The sequence below is a fragment of the Tenrec ecaudatus genome, chromosome X, assembly GCF_050624435.1.
Source record: "Tenrec ecaudatus isolate mTenEca1 chromosome X, mTenEca1.hap1, whole genome shotgun sequence".
In the NCBI taxonomy this organism is placed as follows: Eukaryota; Metazoa; Chordata; class Mammalia; order Afrosoricida; family Tenrecidae; genus Tenrec; species Tenrec ecaudatus.
The window spans coordinates 10,917,939-10,938,065 of record NC_134548.1 but is presented as its reverse complement, the minus strand read 5'-3'; the positions used below and the strand labels follow the sequence as shown (position 1 = coordinate 10,938,065).

General features: G+C 43.3%; 1 protein-coding gene across 3 annotated transcripts in view; it reads right to left on the bottom strand.

Moving 5' to 3' along the window:
• MOSPD2 (motile sperm domain containing 2) overlaps window positions 1–19,904 on the bottom strand; it is a 53,453-nt gene extending 33,549 nt beyond the window's left edge. For all 3 annotated transcript variants that reach the window (XM_075539639.1, XM_075539640.1, XM_075539638.1), the window contains exons 1-4: window positions 19,758–19,904; window positions 19,528–19,597; window positions 4,356–4,511; window positions 964–1,050 (exon numbers count right to left, since the gene is read on the bottom strand). In XM_075539639.1, the coding sequence (XP_075395754.1) occupies window positions 964–1,050; window positions 4,356–4,511; window positions 19,528–19,597; window positions 19,758–19,766 (322 nt within the window). In that variant the 5' untranslated portion in view covers window positions 19,767–19,904. The remainder of the gene's footprint in view (window positions 1–963; window positions 1,051–4,355; window positions 4,512–19,527; window positions 19,598–19,757) is intronic.
• Window positions 19,905–20,127: the final 223 nt, after the last annotated feature.

Sequence of the window (20,127 nt, the reverse complement as noted above, 5' to 3'; positions counted from 1 at the left end):
GAGGTGACGAGGCACTGACCATAGCAAATGGCTGTTGAAAATGAAGAAGGGGTGACATTTAGACTAGGTTAGAGGGAAAAGTCAACAATGAACACCTGCTGTCCCTCTGTGGTGGGCCTGGGCTGGGGAGATGCACAGAGGTAGAGGAGAGTCAGGACGTCTCCAGAAAGCCAGCTGTGTGCACTCGGCTTGGAGTTAGTATGAGATCATCATCCTGCAGTACCAAGGAGACAGTCCCAACTGGAACCTAAAAGTGTCTAGGGGAAGGAAGGGATTCCTATTTAAAGGACAGGTGGAGCCTGAGGAATGAGAAGGGAAGTCTGAGAGGGAGGAGCTGGGGATCAGAGGAAAAGAAAAGGGAAGGTTTACTGTCCAAACAGGAACAACGCAGATGTTACACAGAGGACCAGAGCAGTGCAGGCTTTGTACAAACCTTTGTCCAAGCCTTGGCTCAGCTTGGGATTATAGCTCTCCTGCTATAACCTTCGCACAGAAGCAAGTGTGATTTGGGTCAGGGGAGTTATCTGACCCACACAGATGAGCCCTATGGGTCCCTCACTATCAGACACACTTAGGAAGATGCTGAAGGGAAAAGATGGGGACACTTAAAACAAAGGACCAAACTCTGTTTAGCGACCGTCCCAATGATTTTCCGTAAAAAACCTGGGCAGAATTTCAAAATCAGTCACCTTAAAAAAGAAGACAGCGATTCTCAATTCATTGAGTTTTGGCTGTGCTGTTATTTGCTTTTACTGCTTTCTTTACTCACATGTACGAAACAAGATAAATTACTACTAGAGACTCGTTATTGGTCACGGCAGCTCTAATGACGCTCAACTGTAAGGAACTTAATAAGCACTACATTTAGAGAAAGGCAATTCTGCTTATCATTAATCCAGGAGAGCTAGTTACCTATATGTCAAAGTCTTGAAAAGCCAGTACATATAAATTAAACATACTTACACAGTTTGTTGCCTTCTTTGTCATAACCATGGAGGTAAATCCCACCAATTTCCAATAACCGTCTGGAAATGGAGGATTCATTCAGGTCTGAAAGTGATGAACTTTGGTCAGTAATTGGAATTGAGGGGCTCCAAAAGAACACTTACAATATAGTAAGGTAATATTAGATAGTGGTTTTGATATGAAAAATAAAAAAAAGAAAGCATCTTCAAACATCTGGGAAGAACTTTTGGAAATTAGAAACATGGAAGAAGCACACCAGCCTGTGTGATCATGAGGTGTCGAAAGGATCCGTTATCAGGCATCAAAAAACAAAAAAATCATTTCATTGTGTGCTCACCTCCCTGATATGATCGCTGAAGACAAACAGGTACATAAACAAATGTGGTGAAGAAAGCTGATGGTGCCCGGCTATCAAAAGATATAGCATCTGGGGTCTTAACGGCTTGAAGGTAAACAAGAGGCCATCTAGCTCAGAAGCAACCAAGCCCACATGGAAGAAGCACACCAGCCAGTGTGATCACGAGGCGTCAAAGAGATCGGGTATCAGGCATCAAAGAACAAAAAAAAATCAAATCATTGTGAATGAGGGGGGTGTGCAGAGTAGGGACCAAGACCCATCTGTAAGTAACAGGATAACCCCTTACAGAAGGGTCACAGGGAGGCAATGAGTCAGTCAGGGTACAGTGTAGCAACGATGAAACATACAACTTTCCTCTAGTTCCTAAATATTCCCCGCACCCCACTATCATGATCCCAGTTCTACTTTAAAAATCTGGCTAGACCAGAGGATGTACACTGGTACAGATAGGAACTGGAAACACATGGAATCCAGGAAAGATGATCCCTTCAAGACCAATGCCAAGAGTGGTAATACTGGGAGATTAGAGAGAGGGTGGGGTAGAAAGGGGGAACCGATTACAAAGATCTACATATAACCTCCTCCCTAGGGGATGGAAAACAGAAAAGCGGGTGAAGGGAGATGTCGGACAGTATAAGATATGACAAAATAATGATAATTTGTAAATTATCAAGAGTTCATGAGGGAGGGGAAGAATGAGGAACTGATACCAAGGGCTCAAGTAGAAAGAAAATGTTTGGAGAATGATGATGGCAACAAATGTACAAATGTGCTTGACACAATGGATGTATGTGTGGATTGCGATAAGAGTTGCACAATCCCCTAATAAAAAGATTTATAAAAAAGAAACAAACTTATATAAAGTTGCAAGTAAAAGAAATGGAGAAATCTTATATAGACATATATCAGCAATCAAATCCTGGTTGTGTTTCATACAATGGTTTACAGATATTATCCCTGTTGGGCTTTTCATATTAACATACCAGTAAATATCCACACTTCAGGATTAACAGGGGGGAGGATGTTTGTGTTTTCTTTAGAAAAAAAAATAACCAAGTCCAGTAGAATCTAAGACACTTTATAACCTTGGGACAAGTGGAAAACAATTATAGAAAAAAAGGATCCGCCCTTTAGCAGGTATAACAAGAACGGGCCTGCCTGGTTGCTAATGAGGTTGAGGACCAACATACAGATGTCAGCAAAAGCTTAAGTGTCATGGCTTTGAATTACTTCACTAGCAGTTGCCCAAGAATTTTTACGAAAGTTTTTTTCCTTCTCCATATCTCCACTGTTTACCAATAGGAAAACCCCAAGCCAAGCCCATTGCCTTCAAGTTGATTGTGATTCCCAGTGACCCAACAGGACGGAGTACAACTGCCCTATAGGCTGGCTGCCATCTTTATAGAAGCAGACTCCTTCATATTTCTTCCACACCGTGCTTGGTGGGTTTAAAGCCCTGACCTTTCAGTGAGCAGCTGAGCACTGTAACAACAACTGCACCACCAGGCTGCTTCAACCAACAGAAATTAGCAACTATATGTACGGAAAACATGATTGTGGTGATTAATGGTCTATTCTGTACTTAAATGATTCAGGACTGCCAGGTATCTATGACCTGATTAAGCAATGTACCCCTGTTTTCTGAAATCATTTCTAGTGTTTACATTGTGAATCTAATTATTTCCTAAATAATCCATGTCACATGCTGTAGGTCATAGGTTCCTAAACTTATTCAGCCTACTATTACCTCCTCTTTATAAATAAATGAATCAGCATCTCCCTGAAAATGAAAAACTTTTGTACTGTAGTCCATGATCCAAGATAGCATCTGCTCTTGCAGCCTCCTCTGGATTGTTCTGGCCCCTGGCCGAAGGCAGTATAGTCCACTTTGGGAAACACTACTCTAAATTAATTTGTTGATTATTTTGTATTAAATCACTAGACACAGTCAATCCAGAGTGAATTATCCTTCTCGCTACCAAATGGACATTGGTCATTAGGATTCTTTCTTCTTACTTTTTAGATTTTCTTAATATTTGAAACTCCTGTTTTTGAAAAGTAATGGGATTATGGAAAGGGTTGTTGAAGAATCACTAAGGAAGCCCTGATGTGCCTGAAGAAAATATCTATCTAAGTGGTGGGCTGGAAATGAAGACATGAGGAGAAGGTTACCAGCTGCATTGTTGAGAATAATCTTGGCCTGAGGGGGAACCCTAATTCATTTGCAAATGCATCTGGTGCACCTATCAGCACAAGACAATCTGGGACAAGAGGAAGATATTAGGTAACAACTAAGAAAGACAGAAAAAAAGCACCTTTTCTTTAGACCTGAGGGGAGCATAGTGCTTCAGTGGTAGAATCCTCACAATGAACTTAAAGAGCAGGGTTTGATTAGGGCAAATACGCTTCATGCAAAGCTACCATCATCATTAGTGGTGTTGCCATGATGCCAGAGAGGCTTCAGTGGAGCTTCCAGGCTAATGTAGACTAGGACGTAAAACCTGGCAATCTATTTCTGAAAATCAGCCAAGGAAAACCCCATGGCTCAACGACCCATAACTGATTTTGGGGGTGGCAGAGGCCTGCGCAGTGTTCCCTTCCATTGTGGATGCCAAGTCTACTCAGATGCTGTCTTTTTCTCCTTTAATGGTCTTGACGATCTACGCCCAGGTTGGAAGACTCTGCTGGGCTGTGAATCTGAATGTGACTGTACTCTATGGTGATAGGGTAGAGTGATACTACTTGCGAGGCTTACTGTCAAGAAGCACCTTGGAAATCATTATTTGAGCTTTCTGAAAATCTGTACTTTGGGGTTTATGCTGAATGGCAGAATGATCTACAAATAGATACTCAGATACATTTGAAAGATGAACATAAATATCATATATATTCGAGTATAAGCTGACTTGAATATCAGCCAAGGCACCTAATTTTGCCCAAAAAGGCATAAAAAATGTGCTGAAAAACTCAGCTTATACACGAATATATACAGTAAGTGACATTTAGGCAGGAGATAAACTGACACACTTACCATTGACAGCAAAGTCTTTCCTCCACTGAAAACTTTCATCAAGCATCTTCAGTGTTTCATCTACAACATTGTGTCTCCAGATTAAGTAGCTTTCAACCCAGTTATCATCTTGCTGCAGTCTTTCAACATCACGTGGATCATATTTATCGGACTTATCTAATGACAAAGAATTAAAACATATCTAAATCAGATTACTTCTGTAACAAAACATGCTCTGGAGACCCAGAAATAAAAACATCAGCTTATAGACAACTGATTTTTGCTAAAGGCCCACAAAATATCAAACGGGAAGTATATGCCCTTTTCAATAAGTGGTGCTGGAAAAAATGGTTATCTACCTGTGGAAAAATGAAGCAAGACCCTTACCTCACTCCATGCACAAGAATAAACTCAAGGTGGATCACAGACCTTGAGGTAAAACCCAAAACTAGTAGGCGCATTAATGAGGGAATTGGGACAAACCTGAGAACCTTGGTACAGGGAATAGGCTATTATAAATAGGGAAGGATATAAATACAGAGGAGTCACAAATTGACAAGTGGGATATACTAAAGATAAGTCACCTGTGTACATTGAAAGAATTCACCAAGAGAGTAATGAGACCCCACAGACTGGGAAAACATCTTTAGCAATGACACATCAGACAAAGGCCTTATTACTAAAATCTACAATACTTTGCAAGCTTACAATAAGAAAAAAACTAATTGTCCACTAAAGAGGTGGGCAAAGGACCCGAATAGAAGTTTCAAAGGGGCAGAAATCTGAATGGCCAATAAACATATGAGAAAATGTTCCTGCTCATTAGCCATAAGAGGAATGCAAATTAAAACAACTATGAGATACCACCTAACACCCTCAAAGATAGTCCAATTCAAAAAATCGGAAAGTAACAAGTGTTGAAGGGGCTGTGGGGAGATAGTAACTCTTGTCCACTGCTGGTGGACCTGTAGGTATGCAGAGCCACTATAGAAATTGATTTGGAAAAATCTAAAACAGATGGAGATTGAGCTGCCATAAGACCCAGCAATCCCCCTAATGAGCACATACCCAGAAGAGGCAAGATATAAGCCACGGCCAGACATCTGTGCTCCAATGTTCATTGTAGCACAGGCCACAATTGCAAGGAGTTGGAAACAACCCAAATTTCCATCAACAGACGAATGGACCAAAAACACTGTGGTACAATGGAGTACTGTGCATCCCTAAAAAGCAGCAATGATCACATGAAGCACATTGCCACATGGGAAGAACTGGAGGAAATCATGCTAAGTGAAGTAAGTCAAGCACAAAAGGACAAATACAACACGAGTCCACTAAGGTAAGCTTAAAAAAACAAAACCAAAAAAATGGGGCATTGGGGAAAAGCTACTATATACATACATTCATGCGGTAAGGTCCAGTAACTATGGCAGGGGCCAAGCCCCACCTAGAGATACATATGGCAGCCAACTAAATAAGAGGGGGAAAGAGAGAGAGAAAAAAAGACATGGGTTGGGGGGGGGATCAGGGCACTAGCCCACCCAAGGGGAGGGTATTGTTTATATCTCCATAGGAGAGGGAGAGAGACCAAGCTTCAAACCAATGTGCCAAAACACGAATACAACATACCGGCATGTACCAGGAAACCAATAGAGAGGTCTGTGGGACCAGTCCCAATCCCAACTATGTGAACACCACCCTCAGAAGAATACACTTCAGAGGACAGCACTGGGGCTACAGCTTGGGGAGAGGGGCATGTCAGATTAGAGCACAAGGGAGAAATGAAAAGGGATGGAGAGGGAGGAGAGGACAACTTCACCCACCAAGCCCCAAGGATGATGTTCCTGTTCAGAGCAGATAACGCAAGGGGAGGACCATAGGGCTGGCCCCACCATGGGACATGGTGTCCCTCACTGAACTATGGCACTGCGGGGGACATCACTGGAGACAGTGTAGGGAGAGTGAGTGTTCTGGCACCATCACACTGGGGCAAGGGACTGAGGGCATGCAGTAGAGCAGCAGAGGGAGCAGAGTAATGAAATCCCAGGGAATACCAAAATTAGACGTTGGAGGCAGAGTGTGACACCCCATCAGACTCAATTGGAAAACACTTGTAAAGGCCAACAAACAGACCTTGAACTATTTATAGGTTTTTCCATTTTTGTCAGTGGCTTTCTTATTGTTATTTATTTTTTGTTGCTGTCTGTTGTCTTTGTTTTATTGGTTTTGACTTCCTTTGATGTGTTATTTGGCTTTTCCTGGTTTTTGTACTTATTGATGAATCTGCATGTCTATTTAGATAAGAAAGGTTGAATAAGTAATTTGGTGATGAAAAGAACAGGACAATGGTTCCAGGGGGATACAGAAGAAGAGGGTTGGGAGAAAGGAAGGGGTGTGTGTGACCAACCTAAGAACAAGGGAACAACTAGTGAACTAAAATCAATGGAAGGTCGTAGGATGCCTAGTGGGGCTTAATTAAGGGCAATGTAGCAGCGAGGAATTGCTAAACCTGAGTGAAGGCCGAACATAATGATGGGACAAGAGGAAAGTAAAAGGAAATAGAGGAAAGAACCAGGAGACAAAGGACATTTATAGAGGCCTAAATACAGGCATGCTTCTATCTATCTATCTATCTATCTATCTATCTATCTATCTATCTATCTATCTATCTATCCATCCATCCATCTATCAAGAGGGGAGTAGAACTATTTACTCATATCTATATGTTAAGAATTAAGGTTGCAGATGGACATTGGGCCTCGACTCAACTACTCCCTCAATACAAGAACACTTTGTTCTAACAATCTGGCATTCTGTGATGCTCACTTTCCCAACACGATCACTGAGGACAAAATGGGTGCATAAGCAAATGTGGTGAAGAAAGCTGATGGTGCCCAGCTAGCATACGTTATAGTGTTCTGGGTCTTAAAGGGTTAAAGATAAACAAGCGGCCATCTAGCTGAGAAGCAACAAAGCCCATACAGAAGAAGCACACCAGCCTGTGTGATCATGAGGTGTCAATGGGATCAGGTATCAGGCATCGAAAACCAGAACAAAATCATACCAAATGTAAATGGAGGGGAGAGGCATGGAGTGGAGACCCAATACCCATCTGTAGACATTCGGATATCCACTCACAGAGGGGTTACAGGGAAGAGGTGAGCCAGTCAGGGTGCAGTACAGCACCAATGAAACACACAACTTTCCTCTAGCTCTTTGGTGCTTCATTCGCCCTACTATCATGACCTCAATTCTACCTTACAAATCAGATCAGATCCGGGCATGCACACTGCTACAGGGACTCCAGAATAGATAAACCCCTCAGGGCCAACAAGGAGAGTAGGGATATCATGAGGATTAGAGGAGCGGATGGGGAGAAAGAGGGAATTGATCACAAGGATCAAACTATAAACCCCTCCCAAGGGGATGAATAATGGAGAAGTGGGTGATGGGCAACAGAGGATGATGAAAGATATGGAAATAACAATTTATAACTTATGAAGCTTTTGTGAGGGAGGCAAAAGAAATGGGGAGCTGATATCAGGTGCTCACGTGGGAAGAGAATGCATTGAAAATGATGATGGCAGCATATGTGCAAATGTGCTTGACACACTGGATGAATGTATGGATTATGATAAGAGACGGAAGAGCCCCCAGTAAAAGTATTTAAAAAAATAGAAAACGTGTACTCAAAAAAAAAAAGGATGCACTAAGAGTAAGCCATTTAAGTATAGAAAAAAAAGAGATGATGTTCCAATGATAACCCAGGGAACTTAGAAGATTGATGGAATTTCTGAGTGTGAAGAGAATAAAATTATCTGATTAATATGGGTTCAGCCTGGGTTACCCACTAGTCATAAAATGAGACCATGATAAAATAATTGCCACCACTGTTCTAAAAACTATAAGCCAACATCTGAGAAGATGACTTAATTGATCTGAACTCACGATCTTTACCCAAATCAATCAAGAAGCAGTTTTATCTGCAAAGAAAGGGCTAGGCTGTATTTAGAAAGGCATTTGTTTGGTAAGCTCAGTGAAAAACATGAACTCAAAGGAAAGTGGAAAAATTGGCTATAGTGGCAGCATTAGGCTATTTTGAATTTACAGACTCTATGGTCAACATTTCCACTAACTTGCTGGAGTAACTGTGTCCAATAGTAATAATTTCTCATTGTTTTCCTACATACATGCTATATGCTCACCAACATCTAGCCCTGATATCTCTCCTCCCTGTGTTCTCAGTTTTCCTTTACTGAACTTTCCTTGTCTCCTCACCAACATCTGCACATTCAAATTCTCCTGCATAGCAAGACCTCTGTCAAACACTTCCTCTTTCGTAGCTTTTCCTGGAAGCCAGAAAGTAAGTTCTTCCCTTCTCTGAGCAGTCACGGGATTTAAATGGAGCCTTTCCTAAGACACTTAGTGTGTTTTGCCTGAGAGTACTGCTACAGGCAGAGATGCTATTATCTTCCCAACTAGTCTGTGAAGGCAGTCTGCACCGAAAAGTCCCTCGAAGCTAACTGTGACCATGCCAGTGGAAAGGTATGCAGTAAATATTTGGTGACTGAATCCGTGCCTTCTCCATGTGTGCTTTCGCGGTTAATAATATCTTTTCAGGGTACCATTCAGACAATTTCCTGGATCTTCCAGCGCTTTCACTGTTTTGCAGCAAGTTGGCTGCTAAGTGATATGGATTGAATTGTGCCCCTGTACCCCCTCCAAATCTGTGTTGAAGTTCTATCCTCTGTACTAATAAACATGATCTATTTGGAAAGAGGTTTCTTTTGTTATGTTAGTGTGACCATACCACAGTAATGTGGATCCTAGACCTCATCACTTTTAAGTAATAATGCATTAATACGAAAGTATTCTTATTCTATAGTTTCAACTAACAGATTCCTCAGAGTTTCTGAGACTGTAACTCTTTACAGGAGTCGAAAGTCTCAACTTTCTCACATAGTTCAGCCGGTGGTTTCTAACTGCTGGCCTTGTGGGATTCAACCCAATGGGTAACGACTATGCTATGCCACCAAGGCTCCATCAGAGATACCACAAACACGCCGGTGCCCATTAGTGAGAAAGAGCAAGCCTGCTCTTCTTGGATAGTTTTCAGGAATGCAGAACTTTAGAACCAGCAATCTCCATTTGCATTACAATGATCAACTACCGTGACTAACATACGGCACACACATTGGCAAGCATAGCCCTGGACAGACAGGAACAGAAACAGAGCGAGAGGGAGAAGGAACAGAGGATGAAGACTGAAGAGGGGCAAAGGCAAGAGAAGAGCAGAAGAGGGTAGGAGGAAGGGAGGAGAGAACATAAGAGGCCAGGGAAAGAGAAAGCTGAGGGAAGCAAATAGTGGACAAGATAAGGAAAATAAGCCAGGGCCGTGCACTAATTGTGCCGTGACAATACAATTTGATGCTTTCAAATACAGTCCTTAGGAAACTGGACCCTCAAGTGATTTGGAGTTTTCAGAAAACAAGTCCCTTGGTAATTCTACATACTACAGGTGCTGTGGAGGGCAAAAGTGACCACACTCAGCATTATTAGGGCATTCAAAAGGTTTTAAATGGAAATGTTAGTCCTTTAACTTTATAGTTTTATAAATTCTCTGTAAAAGTACACTAGATGGTGTGATAAAATGTCTGGCCATTTACTCTTCATTATCTACTGCCAAGGATCCCTGGTGGCCCAGTGGGTTAAGTGTTAGGCTGCTAACTGCAGGTCAGTGGTTTGAATCTACCAGCTTCTCCAAGGGAGACAGCCCTTCAAAAGGAGGTTCTCTGTTCCCGTAAATATTTACAGATTCAGAAACCCAATGAAGCAGTTCTTCTCTACCTGATCCTGCTATGGAACAGGATTGTTTGCTTTGGGGGATGTTAGCTACAGTTTGTGAACCTGCATGTTAGTAACACAGGAATGAGCAGCTATACAGACCCACAGGCTCCCAGCAGCCTCCTCTCCTGGTACACTCCATTTGCATCAACCATGTCTTGGAACTGGACGCAGGCAGGGAAGGCCAACTATGAAAGCAGACCCATCGCTTGTTAGGCACAAATGGATTTGGAAAATGCTCTACTTAGGGTTATTGCCACAAGTCTTTAGAAGAAACCTGCAAAAGCCGGAATCACTTTTTTTTGGGGGGGGAAGGGGGATGAACCTTGATACTAGGAAGTTTCAAAATGTAAAAGCACATGTTGTAATAAATGTAACACAAACTGTAAAAAATAGCATGTTCTTACAGTGGTAACAGATCATACTGCTAGGTACTGGTGAGTTGGTGGTGACTCAAACCAAACCTATGGACAAGAGAAAGGCACACTGCACAGTCCTGCACCATCCTCACAATTGTTAGGTTGGAGCCCAATGTTGCAGCCACTGGGTCAATCCATCTAGTTGAGGTTTGTTAGTCTGGGTAGACTAGAGAAACAACACTCATGTGTATAAGAAAGAGCTTTATATACAAGAGCAATCAAATATTGAGATAACATCCCAGTCTAGTCCAGATCAAGTCCATAAGTCTGATATTACCCCACATGTCTGATACCAATCTATAAAGTCCTCTTCAGACTCACAAAACACACGCAACAATGCCGAATGCAGGAAGATCACAGGTCAATGGGTGGGAAGTCTTGTGGATCCCGTGGCATTGCAAGCATCTCAGCGTTGGCAGGGGTCTCTAAGTGGCTCCTCCAGCTCAGGGCATTAGCGTAGTTTCATGTGTCTTGTCAGCTGGGATGTCTCCCTGGGAGTGAGCCTGTGTCCCACCTCAAGTGAGCTAGCTATCTCCTTAGTGCCTTGAAATGAGGTTGTCAAGCTGCTACCTGATTGACAGGTTAAACTCCACCCCTTCACTCTTAATCCTCTCAAACTGACAAAAGATTATGTAACTACCACAAGAGTATTCCTCTTTTTCACAGTCCCTTTACAAAGCATTGATCCCGTCTCCAGGGATCAGTGGTTTCTGACGACATACCTAAAATTAGCGAGCCCTGGAGAATCACAGTGTGGTACCAGAGCTATAAAATGAACAATTTGGCTATAGAAAGGACAGAGCAGGCATGAATGTGTCTGTAGCAAGTTTGTGGTTAGATTTTTTTACTCCCATGTTTTGTTTGGTCTTGCTCTCTCCCAATGTATAGGTGGATTTTATGTGAGAATCTAAGCTAATCCTGTAGATTATAGGGAAGAACAAAGGACCAAGATGAGGCTGAAGAAGTCACTTTCAAAGAGGAGGATTATCAGTAGGTACAAATGAACAATGCCAAATTTTAAGATGTGAATAAGCAAAGGCATTCAAAGACTGGTGGTTGAAATGGAAATTGGCACCATCACTTTGGAAAACCTGGGAACACTGACTATGTGTCCATTTTACAGTGGCCCAATTCTGCCTCTGTATCCACAGCCTAGGCAAGCAGTCCTTGAACTTTTTGGTCTCAGGGCCTCTTTCATACTCTTAAAAATAACCAAGGACTTTTACTTATGTGGGTTATACTGAGCAACAGCTACTGTCAGAGGTATTACAATGGAAAAGAGTTTTAAGCACAAGAACACAAGATTAAACAAATCAGCCAACCAAAAGCAATGACCTCATTATGAAATGTGTGGCTGAATGCTTGTCAGGGGATGGAAGTGAAAAGGGAAAACAATGATGCTTCAGTATATTAGAAAAACAGCGTGGACAATTCAAAACAGTCTCAAGGAATCCCAACGTTGAGAATCACTGTCCTAGAGGAAATCTTATGTACGTAAGCCAGACTAGTAGAAGAATGTACTTAGGAGAAAAACTTTGAAACTGCCCAGACCCACTCTTTGGGATTACCACCTCCACCAACTATGTCATAGCCATTAACAGGTATGCATTTGAGCGATATTTAACAGGATATGTGAATCTTGAGGGATGAAAGCAAGTGGTAGAAAAATGCACTCAGTTCTTACAAAGCGTTTAAAGAGACAAGATCAAATCAAGTACCTCATAAAGGGTAAAATTAACAAAAGGCATTGCATCAATTTGGCCCCATAGATCCCCTATAAGACAGCGGGGGCGGGGGGACAGCCCCATAATGTTACCAAGGATATAACCTTTGTGGAAGTAGACTTTCTCTTACAGAGAAGCTGGGGGGAGGGGTTGAACTGCTGTCCTCTCAGTTTGCAGTTGAATCAGAAGTTAATAGCCAATGCAAGAAACTTAACTCCCCTGGAAAGACAGGGATGGGGACACAAAGGAAGCTTTTCAAATATTTTTTTGTCAGCATGATGAGTCAAAATTGATAGCAGTTGGCCGGTTGGGTGTGTGGCACAAATGGTTAAGGTCCTCCACTGCTAACTGAAAGGATAAAGGCTCGAGTCCACTCAGAGGCACCACAAAAGAAAGTCTTGGTGATCTACTTTCCAAAGCACCAGCCATGAAAACCCGCTGGAATGCAGTTCTACTTCGACACAAATTGGGTCACAAGTTGGAATCAACTCATCTACAACCGGTTTTGTTTGTTTTGTTCGTTCATGTTGCAAGCACAGCATTAAAAAAAAAAAGCCAGAGAGACATAAACTCTTACCAATGATATTACAAGCCATCCTAATAAGTAAAATGACATTGAAACAGTAAGAAAAGAGGCTTACTCTCACTTGTAATGAAATGCAAACTCAAACAGAGCCATCAGTTATGAAATGATGGCATGTGGGATGGGTGGCAGGGAAGGGTGTGGCGAAACGGATAAGCCGATGAATTTGGGTGTGACTCTCTGGGAGGGGGTTAAAATGTTCAACATCAAGCATTCTAATTCTAGATATGAATTTCCAGGATACAGTCTGAACTACAGGAAAAAATATGTATTAACAAAAGAACTGGAAAGAATCTAAATGTGCAGAAACCCCCCAAACCAAACTCATTGCCATTGAGTTGATTCCAACTCCTGACGAGTCTATATAAGGTTTACAAGGCTATAACTCTGTATGGGAGTGGATAGATAGAGCAGTGGTTCTCAACCTTCCTAATGCCACAACCCTTTCATACAGTTCCTCATGTTGTGGTGATACCCAACTATAACATCATTTTCTTTGCTACTTCATCACTGTCATTTTGCTACTGTGATGAAATCACGCCACCCCTGTAAAAGGGTCCTACGACCCCAAAGGGGTCACGTGACCCACAGGTTGAGAACTAGAGATCCTCATCTTTCACCCTCAGCACAGTTGGTGGGTTTGTATCATCAGTCTTAAGCTTAGCAGCCCAAGGTTTACCCAACAGTGCCGCCTGGGCACTTCAATAACCACAAGGGAAGGACTACTTAAGATAAAGACTAAGATGACCATCTTTTCTCTATAGATAATTCAGGTGTAACGGAAAACGTTGCTTACTTCATATATACAGCTCATAAGATCATGTTCATAAAAATGTAGCTTGCAAAATTACATAGAATGGTCTTAATAATTTAAAAATAAATATATGTAGTTATTTTTTTTAAAGACTAGGAAAAATGCCTTGGCTGTTAGAACTCTCTGGATAATGGTCATGGGTGAGGCTTTAGAGTATTATGATATTCAAATTCATTCAAATGACTTCATATGTAGCGAAACCTGTGTCAGTCAGAACCAGCTGGGTTGGCCTTGGCCTTGTTTTCCAGAATCTTAAAACTGTTTTGCCTTTGACAAGGCATAGTGGGATCACTTTGCTATCATTCTCTGTTAGTGGAAAAGATGTGCATGTTCCTTCTCTAACTGGTTTCTCCATTACCTTGGGTGGTGGTGGGGGGGGGCGGGTAGAGTGTGGTTCAGCAGCAATGGGGGTAGGGGGTGTTGTGGTGACTTTCCAGGTTGCCCTGTATTTGTAAGTAAAAAAAGGAACTTAACGTAACAAAAAAACCCAAGCTCTTATGGTGTTGGCGTCCCAGGCTCTCCACAATCCAGTCCCATCTGTTTTCAGCCCTGTATGCTGATCTTTTCTGAGACTATTGCAGTTGACTTCGCATTGCTCCCCAACATGCCCCGCCCCCTCCCCCACCTTCATGCTTTGGCTCAGATAATCTGATCTGCCAGGAGCACTTTCTCTACCAGTCCAAGTGCCACCACTCAGAAACAGCCCTTTGCTAAGGGTGATTTCCCCCTTTAAGTCTGTGCTAATCCCACCCCAACCACCTCCTGGTCTCTGCCTCCTCATTTCTCCTCGTCTCTGACTCCACCAGACTTGATTTATGCACCAACTATTCTTGATTCACTAGGCCTTCAATCTCATAGTTATCTGCTTGGATCCTTCTACTGTGGCATTTCCCAAAGTGGGCTATGCTGCTCCTCGTGGGGCACTGGAACGGAACGATCCAAAGCAAAGCAGAGCAAAGCAAACTCATTGCCATTGCCTCAACTCTGACTCATAGTGACCCTCGAGGACTGAGGAGAACTCTCGCTGTGGATTTCCGAGACTGTAACTTTTTATAGCAGGAGAAAGCCTCATTTTCTCTCAGAGTGGGCTGGTAATTTTGAACTGCTGACACTGGTTAGTAGCCCAAAGGGTAACCGACAGGCCACCGGGGCTCCTGGGGGGGCTATGGTCTATAGTACAGGAAGTTTTCATTTGCCATGCCAAGGGAGTATATGTGACACACACACACATATATATTTTTTCTTTTTCTGAAAAGGGGGCGGTAGGTCAAATAAGTTTGAGAGCCTATGGTTTACCAGATGGTGGTGGTCAGGAATGGGCTCTCTCCTTCAGGCCTTTCTCCAATAGTGACAGAAACCCTTCTTGGAACACAGCGTAGGCGGCTTTGAGGAACTGAATAAATTACTTTCACAAGGGATTCATCTCTTGCCTTGGCCACAAGGAGGAGGGAGCAAGTGAGAAGGGGAAATATATTTCATTTGAGATTCACCATGGAATCGCTCACAGAAACAAGGGAAGATCAAAACCAGTACTAGTAGTAATCTGCAAGACAATTACAGATTTATATTTCATGCTTTTTGCCAGCTTAAAAACACAAAAACTATCCATCATCAGCAACTTCATTTCTTTGGATGCAAAAATGTGCTTGGTATACCCAGGAATTTATCTCCCAAAGAGTTCGTGGAGTATAAAACCCCAATTCCAGCTACCAGTGAGTGAGCTGACTCCGATTTTGTGATCCTTCAGAAACACACCACCAGGCCTTTGTTTCAAAGTCCCTCTGAGTTGGATTCGCACCGCTAACCTTTGCATTAGCAGCAGAGGGTGTAATTATGTAAACCTTCCCCACTCCCTTTGGAGGCCAAGGAGCTCTTCCTCTATGGCAGCCGTTCTCAACCTGTGGGTTGCGACCCCTTTGGGGTTTGAATAACCCTTTCACAGGAGTCACCCGATTCAGCAGAGTAGCAAAATGACAGTGATGAAGTAGCAACGAAAATAATTTTATGGTTGGGGTCACCACCACATGAGGAACTGTATTAAAGGGTTGCGGCATTAGGAAGGTTGAAAACCACTGCTCTAGGGCAATATATATTATCATGCTGCCTTATGCCAATTCTGAAACAAACTATTATTAACAATACTAGACGGGGGTAAGATCATGAAAGAAGGAAAGTGGGTGGTCTAAGCACACCTGAGTCCTTTCTACAAGATAAACTAAAAAGGGAAAACATTTTCTGGTTAGGCCAATCAAAATACCTCTTTCCTCCTTTCCCAGTCTACCTTAATCAGATTTTACCTCTATCAGGAAACAACGGAAACTTGAAGGTAACAAAGTCTTTGAAGGTTTCTAGGTTTGTTCCTCGTGCAGGTTTTCAAATAAGTTAATATTTACAGTCACCGTGCAGGCAGATAAGCCACATACCTGTGTTCAAACATACCCAAGTGTGTATATTTTAGGACAAAACCCCTCCCGACGCTAATACTACACTTTGTTTTACTTTGAAATAAGCTTGCCTTTATGGGACATATTGTGAAGGCTTCTTTGCCAGATTTTGGTGGGGGAGATGGGGCAGTTAAGAGTGTGGGACTAATCTACCTCTTGAGTTGAGGCATATTAGAGACGAGGCCCCTGCCCTCAATACCCACCGGACCCATAAACATTCTACTTGAGAAAATGAACAGAGCCCCGAGTGCTGCAAAGGTTGGCAATTATAACCTACCCAGTGGCGTTCCGGAAAAAAGGCCTAGCAACCTGCTTCCATAAAGATGACAAGCCCTACCCCACCCCCACCCGCTTAAAAAAAAAGTCCTGCGAAACTGCTCTAACCTGTAACATATGGGGTCACCGAGAGTCAGACTGATGCAATGGCACAGGTTTGGTGGATATGAGCAACACACAAGTAAACAAATGAACAAGATAATTACAGATTATGGTAAGAGCTGTAAAGGAGAGAAAATAAACAGAAGGAGGACCTGGAAACAGAGAGGCGATGCTATAGGCAGCATGGGCTCTCAGCCATATTTAAACCAAGATGGAAACATAGACGAGGAGCCAGCCATGCACGCACGCTCCCTGGGGAAGTTCTCCAGGCAGAAAGAGCTGGACACAGACAGTCTATTTGAAGGACATAAAAGTGGCAGTGTGGCCAGTCTTGTGCGGCAAACTATGGGTTACGCGTGTAGGTTATGATGCCAACTCTGTGGGCCATTGCATTTTGTAAAAGGAAGTCAAGTAGAAGAAAGGAAAAAAAAAAGCAGGAAGGGTCACGTGATTTCCGATGAAGTGTTTTCCTGAGCTTGTGTTTCAGTTACTGGCTGCCATGTCCATTTCTTACTAGGGCAACGGGCAGATCAAAGCCTTTGTGTGAGACTACTAAACAAGGCGAATAGGAACCGCTGAGGACAGACAGGTGGGCAGGAGCCAGAACACTAGAGACCTTCTAAACACAGAGGAAGGGCACTGGAGGGTTTCAAGCTGGGGAGTGACGGGATCACATCTGACATTACAATGTTGCTGTCAGGTTGCAACAGTGAAAACAGGAAGATGTGCTATCTAGCTCTGGCCTCTCCCACCACGGGTTTTGAGCAAAATCACTTGCATCTAGTCTTCACTTTCTTCATTTTAAAATTGAGATGGGTGGACCAAGGACTTGTCGATTGTTAAATTTCTATGCCCACATTCTGCTGTCTCTCTCAGCCAAAACCCACAGCCATCGAATGGATACCAACTCCCAGTGATCCAACACAGGGCTCTTAAGGCTATAAATGATTTTGGATGACGATGGCAACAAATGTACAAACGGGCTTCACACAATGGATGGATGGATGGATTGTGATAAGAGCTGTATGAGTCCCAGTAAAGTGATAAAATAAAACAAAAATAAATCCGTTTTGGAAGAAGACAGCCACAGCTTTCTCTCTTAGGCATAGCTAAATTGGCGAGATACTAGCATTAGGTCAAGCACTGGATAGCTTCTAAATATTGCAAAACCTAACAATTTAATAGAAGAGGTACATGTCTATAGCAATTTTAGAAAGATCTCTTTATCAGAACCAGCTATGCCGCGAGAAATAGGATAGTTGGGCTAAAAGTGAATCATGTGTGCTTTTGCCAACTCTGCTGTGCAGTTTGGGTACGAAGGAAATAGGCAGGAAAGCATGAAAAGATTTACTAGCCACGCTATTGGGAAAGATGCCCTTACTTGTTCCACTTCATCAACTAACCTCTAATTTGTTGTTAGGTGCCACTGACTTGATTCCCAACACATTCTAATTCCACGTGATGGAGCAGACTGCCCACCCCACATGGCTTCTTCTGCTCTGAAAATTAGTTTGTTTCTTTTTAACAATTTCACCAACATGCAATTTCACATTTCAATAGTTCAATCAAATTCATAAGAGTTGTACAAACAATCACCACAATCAATTCCAGGATATTTCTTCCTCGCTGTACTCGTTAGCATCCCATATCCTGCCAGCCCGTCATGTCCCTTTGAATCTATGAATATAGTTGTTGTCTCTATAGATTTACCCCCACATGGCTTTCTGGCTGTAATCTTTAATGGAAGTCTTTTTCTTCTATAGGGCAGGTGGGCTCCTGACCTATGTAGGGGAGTTAAAAGTTGCTGGGAATCTGGCTGAGCACTAAAGATAAGCTGCTGAAATTTAACCCAATTCCTGGTAATCCAAGTCACTGTTGAGTCAAAAGAACAATTTAAGCTACTACATGCTAAGGCCCTAGACAACTTAATGAATCCTTTTTCATTGATTCTTCCTAAACTGATCATTTCCATTTTACAGATATGGTTAACAAGGGCTCAGAATAGACAAGTATGTGATTAAGTGGTGGGATCAGGATGAAAACAAACCAACCAACAAAAAACCCACTGGCTGTCTAGGCGATTCTGACTCATGGCAACTTCATGCGTATTGGTAGAAGTGTGCTCCCTAAGGTTTTCACTGGCTCAGATCTTTAGAAAGGTCTTTCTTGAACTAAGGTACTTCTGTGTGAACGTGAACTACCCTCCTTGTGGTTTATAGCCAAGGGCTCAACCAGTTGTGCTACCCAGGGACTCTTCAGGGTCAGGATTAGAATCAACCCTATGCTGGGCAACACAGACATTCTTTCTTAATTCCCTATTTATAAAGATTTATCCAAGATGTTGTTTCAAAGTCACTGTAAAATTAAATCATCGCATAATTCCCTAACGACACAATCATGTACGACATTACGGATACAGAAACGTTCAACCAATAAATCAATTCTTGACGCGCAAGTTCTTCACCAGGCTAGGCACCCTGGTGAGATGAAAACATAAAGAGTTTGATCCAACATGGCTGGGCCTAGTCTCCAGATAGCATGCTGGGGTTGTGAAGTGGAAATAGGCCAAACATCCAAGGAATTTGCATCCCCAATTAAATCCACTTCAAGAGTTATTTGGGCAGGTCCCAGGTTCATTTTCTGAACTGCGACAGGGTGGAAGGTCAGCACAGGAATCACGGTCTGGATGGTGAGCCTGTGCCCGGGCTTAACAAGTGTTCTTCAAGTTCCAGAAACAATGGGAGATGCCAGAAACTCCCTTCCAACTTACATTCACCTTTTCAAGGATGCAATGGACGCGCCATCTGCTCCGTTGGAGTAGCGTGCATGGCAAGTTAGAGACAAAAACCACACTACAGTGTAGGGCACTAGTGCCCTGGGGATGTCAAACGGGTCCCTAATGTTGCTCGGAGACCCCTGTGAACACCTCCGCAAACTTAGGAACGCTCATTGCACCCGTGTCGCAAACCTCAACACGCAGGACTTACCTGTGAGATACTCAGCTTCGAACCTCCGCCGGGTCTCTGCGATGAGCTTGGCTTTAGTCTGGGCCTGATTCTGGTGGGGAGACAGGACAGGACAGGACCCTGAGACATCACACGCGCCTTCCAGCTTCCGCCAGCCCAGCCCACCTGCCCCCTGGCACCCTGGGCCTCAAAAGCGACTTCCACCGGCCGGGGGCTGGGGGTGGCCAGCAACAGTGCAGCCGGCTTCCTACCTCGGTCATGGTTGCGTTCACGGTCGTGCTCACCGGTTCCGTCACCGCAGCCCGAGTCTCTCATCACCAGCCAGGCGGGCCTGGAGACAGATGGAGAAGGAAGGGAGGGGGAAGGAAGTCGCGTGACAACGGAAGGCAAACCGAGTAGTCATCACGCCGCCCAATCCGATTTGGCCGCCTGGGTGTGGGGCGGGACGAGGCTATTTGCCTGGGGTTCCATTCGCTGCTCGTTCGAGTCCCGCCCCTACACGCCCTGCACATGTAGCCCCTCCCCGTCATTGGCAGGTTGGTGGCGCGTTCCTTGTATGGCTCCGCCCCCACGAGCACTGTCCCGCCCTGCGGTTTTACAAGGCTCCCTAGAGGCCACGCC